Raw genomic sequence first — 4067 nt, forward strand, 5'->3', positions numbered from 1 at the left:
AACAAAAAAACTTAGCACAACGGATCTAAATACCAATCATCATTATCCTTTGAACATATTTAATGCAAACTGTGCAAATAATAATTATAATATATAGCACGTGGAATGCACGGGTTGACAGACTTGCTTATCAAGCACAATAAGCTGCGGGGAAGGAGCGCTCGCTCGGCGTGTCCACGTCTGCAGCGTGCAGTGTGTGCGGGTGAGTCAAATTTTTGCAACGTTTCCCTCAGGTAACATATAGTTTGGGATGCTGAGCTAGTTTGGGAGATATACGGCTTGCTAGGTGTCACATATGCTCAAGTCCGTAAAATTTTATTTGCTTATTTGTTACTCTCTTTGATTCAACTTAATTGTTGGTGATTTAGTATAAGTTGTACAAAATCAGTGACAATTAATTTGGATCGGTGTTCCCTCAGTCGCCCTCTGATCTCCTCTTAACTTTGGCCATGAGCCCGTTCTTCATCTGCAGAATAACCGACAGCTTAGGCTTCACGGTGTTACTATGCAGCACCTCCACATCGAAGTTCCACGCCACCGTGGCGACGATGGATGTCACCAGCGCCACGGAGATGTTCTTGCCGAGGCACGCCCTCGGTCCGGTGTTGAATGCGACGAACTCATGAGACGGCACGTGCCGCAGCGTGTGGCCGCTCCCGTCTGCGTTGGATGACAGCCACCTCTCCGGCCTGTACTCCCGGCAGTCCTCTCCCCACACCTCCTCCAATCTCCCCATGCTGTAGGTGGAGATCAGGATGGTGCTGCCGGCCCGCACCTTGTGGCCGCTAGGCAGCAGGTCGTCGGCGAGGACCTCCTTGCGCTCCATGGGCGCGATCGGGTACAGCCTCAGTGACTCGAACATGGCCGCGCGCTGGTACACTAGGTCTTTGGTCTCGTCTGGCTCAAACACCACGACGCCCCTGGCAGATTTGCGTTGTGCGGCGGCGATCGGCGCCAGCTCCTCGCGGATGGCAAGCATGGCGTGCGGGTGCGTGGCGAGGTTGTAGATGAGCCACGACAGGGCCGACCCCATCGGGTCATGCATCGCCACCATGAAGTTGATGAACGTCCTGATGAGGAAGTCAGTGGGCTCTCTGCCCCGGTTAAGAAAATCCGGGTCCGGGTTGGGGTTGTCGACCTAATGGGACAGCATGTCATCCTCGGTGCCTGTGTCATCGCCGGCCATCTTTCTCTGAATGCTCTCAGCCACGAACCCGTACAACACCGCTTCTGCCTCTGCTAGCTTTCTCTCCTGGCCGATGTTGAGCCATCTCATCGTTCTCCAGCAGGACAAAGGCAATATGTGCCTGCGCATGGCCACCTCCATGAGAGTATCCAGGGCCGCGGCGATGTGCATGTGTGGCATCGACGCCGCCAAGCGGCACGGGTCCTAGCCAAACACTGCTATCACAGTGATGTCGAGCACGAGCCTCCCAAGCAAGTCCTCCATGTCGAAGGCGGCCCGCGCGTTCGTCATGTGGCTTAGCAATGGCACGAGGCCCCCTGCCATCTTGTCGCGGCAGCAGCGGGATAGGGTGGCCAGCAGCCGTGGCCTGGTCAGGACACGATGGATGGTGTCGCGCTGCCGGCGCCAGGACTCGCCGTCGGCGGTGACTATGGTGCCGTCCAGTAGTCCAAGGACCGCAGCGAGCTCCTCACCCTTGACGTAGTTGGCGAAGTTGGTGGTGAAGATGTGGCGAACATTGGCCGGGCTGCAGGTGACGAGGTACCGTACGCTGGTGGCCGGAGGGCCGCGTACCTCGAAGTTGTGCCCGGAGGCGGACAAGAAGGCTGCGGCGTAGTCATGAAGGTTGTTCCAGTTGGCGATAAGGCTAGGGAGCATGCCCACGATAGGCAATTCCGTTGGCAGCAATGGGTTGCTTGATCTCCTACATTTGATAAGGAAGACGAGGAGAAGGGGTAGTGCTAGGAGTAGTAGTTGAAGCAAGAAGGAGAGTGCCATCTTTAACTGATGCTAATTTTATGCTTGCCAGGAGATGCTAACTAGGCTCGATTTATATAACTCCTAAAAGGCAGCTAAAATTAGTTAGAACTTGCCCGTCAAGACAGTTGACAAGATCTTGGACCGGAGCGATCAGCTTTTCCTCCTTGGGGTGGATAACAGGACAAGAGCTGGGATCGTGAAACATCTCTCTCTCTCTCTCTCTACCAGACACACATCTTTGCGCTCTCTACTCCGGAGGGGGCTTCTTCAAATGGAATAAAAAATGGAGGAAAATGGAACTCGTGAATCAAAAATACTACACCTACGTAATCTATTACTAGGAAATTTTTTGTTGCAAGTTACGTAGAAAACAAATTACGTAGGTGTTGCAAGCATGATTGTTTGCTAATGTTCTTAATCAAACATTATGAAGTTTCACTTAGGATGAATCTTATATGCGGAGTAAAAAGAATGGAGGGAATATCGTCTTTGTCATCTTTGATTCTGAAAAATTAAGCTCGTCATTATTTCTTTTGCCCTTTTTTTAGGGGATGTTTCTTTTGCTTTCAACTATAGTTTGCAGCTGTTTGCCAAAAAAAAAACTTTCTAGCTTTCGGAAGCTTTCCAAAATAATAATTTTCGGAAGCTCCTAGTTTGTTCAGTCTTGCATCGGTATGCAGTTATCAACAGTAGATGTTGTTATTTGGGAACTAACTTTGGTTGACTCGTGTAATGCTGTTTGGCTTGTTGCTCAGGAAAAGGACTGTTCACCAGAGATGTCCAAGTCTAATTCTTCGTTGTTTGTTGGGCTCCAGGAGTTAACTCAGTCCACATGAGCGGTGCCTGTATTAATTGTTGATTTGTAAGATAGCTAACCGCTCATGCCGAGCGGTTAAGACTTAAGAGTACTGCGTTAATTGACTCAGACGAGACTGCATAAATTGAGTCTTCGCTCCTAACTTGATTTGTACCCCTATCTGATAGATCAACAAGCTTTCCCGCAAAAAAAGTAAAATAAATAGATCCAAATTTACTGAAACTAGTTCCGTCCTATGCCACATCTAGATCAAGGATATAAGAATGTATGGTAATAAGGACATGAATGTACGATGTTTTAATTACTTATTACTTACACAATTTTTTTTAAGATGTGTCTAAGACTCATCTAGATGTGACATAACTATGCCACAACGGAGTATAACATCCGTGCCACCTCACCAAACAACAAGCCCAACCTCGTGCTTGTTTGTTTGTTTTCCTTTATTTTGTCGAGGCTTTAACTTCTCAAACAAAAGTACAGTGCACCCAGAGGTCTTGCGTGTACCGCATCAGCTTTGAATGATGTTGTCCATCTTGAACAAAGGAACAAGTGGCTTCTTTATGATTTGGTTAGTTAAGAATTAGTACTACTACCTACCTCCGGGTTTATTAGTTACCTTTTTATTTTGTGCTAAACTTTGACATTATATTTGATTAATCAAATATAAATTGTATATCATGGAAATTACATTAGTAGATTCGTATTTGAAAGACTATTTTTGTTATATACAAATTATATTTTAGTAGTTAAATTTATGATTAAACTTTGTCCCAATTACGAGGGGGGCTAATAAAAGGGAGGCACGTCTGTCCACGCACATTGTCGGCTGCCAACGGCGATCCCAACCGTCCGGCGACCATCCATCCACCCCTCAATATCCCATGTGTCGTTACATCATGGTTCCGGAGGATATCAACTTCAACATTGGACAAGACTTTGCAGCCAAAGTTTGGAGAAAATGGGGGGTACCGATCAACTTTGAAGAAGGTAAAGATCTTGAAGAATTTCTTTTAGTTGCGGAGTATTCACTCGATCATAGATCAGCTTACAGAGGAATCAATGGGCACTCTTCTCTTATCATGCTTCGGAGGTTGTGCTTCTCTTTTCAAAGTTAAATTGCTCCAGAATTGGTCATTCAAATTCTCGGTCTCATCTAAGGAAGTTGGCTTGTCCATCATCAAGGGAGGTAACATCTCACTCCCTCTTCTCAAAGTCAATTTCCTTCTATGGGGCAATGGTGGACCAAACTCATGTTGGGGGCTTGATCAATACCTTCAAGAGAAGGAAGATGCATGGACACAC

At 47.3% G+C, this 4067-nt stretch overlaps 1 protein-coding gene across 1 annotated transcript; it reads right to left on the reverse strand.

Moving 5' to 3' along the window:
* Nucleotides 1-328: 328 nt before the first annotated feature.
* Nucleotides 329-1963, reverse strand: LOC109756474 (noroxomaritidine synthase 2-like). Its single transcript, XM_073505923.1, has 2 exons — nt 1412-1963; nt 329-1138 (listed from the first exon to the last, which is right to left on the reverse strand). Exons 1-2 carry the CDS (start codon nt 1961-1963, stop codon nt 416-418), a joined length of 1275 nt encoding a protein of 424 aa, XP_073362024.1. The 3' UTR covers nt 329-415.
* Between the last annotated feature and the right edge of the window lie 2104 nt (nt 1964-4067).

Source organism: Aegilops tauschii, chromosome 7 (assembly GCF_002575655.3).
Source record: "Aegilops tauschii subsp. strangulata cultivar AL8/78 chromosome 7, Aet v6.0, whole genome shotgun sequence".
Lineage (NCBI taxonomy): Eukaryota > Viridiplantae > Streptophyta > Magnoliopsida > Poales > Poaceae > Aegilops > Aegilops tauschii.

Excerpts from the sequence above, each read along its gene's own strand:
- LOC109756474 (XM_073505923.1), bottom strand. The coding sequence starts at position 1,963 with ATGGCACTCTCCTTCTTGCTTCAACTACTACTCCTAGCACTACCCCTT. Across the intron at positions 1,139-1,411 it reads GGCTCGTGCTCGACATCACT|GTCGACAACCCCAACCCGGA; the intron begins GTGATAGCAGTG and ends CTGTCCCATTAG.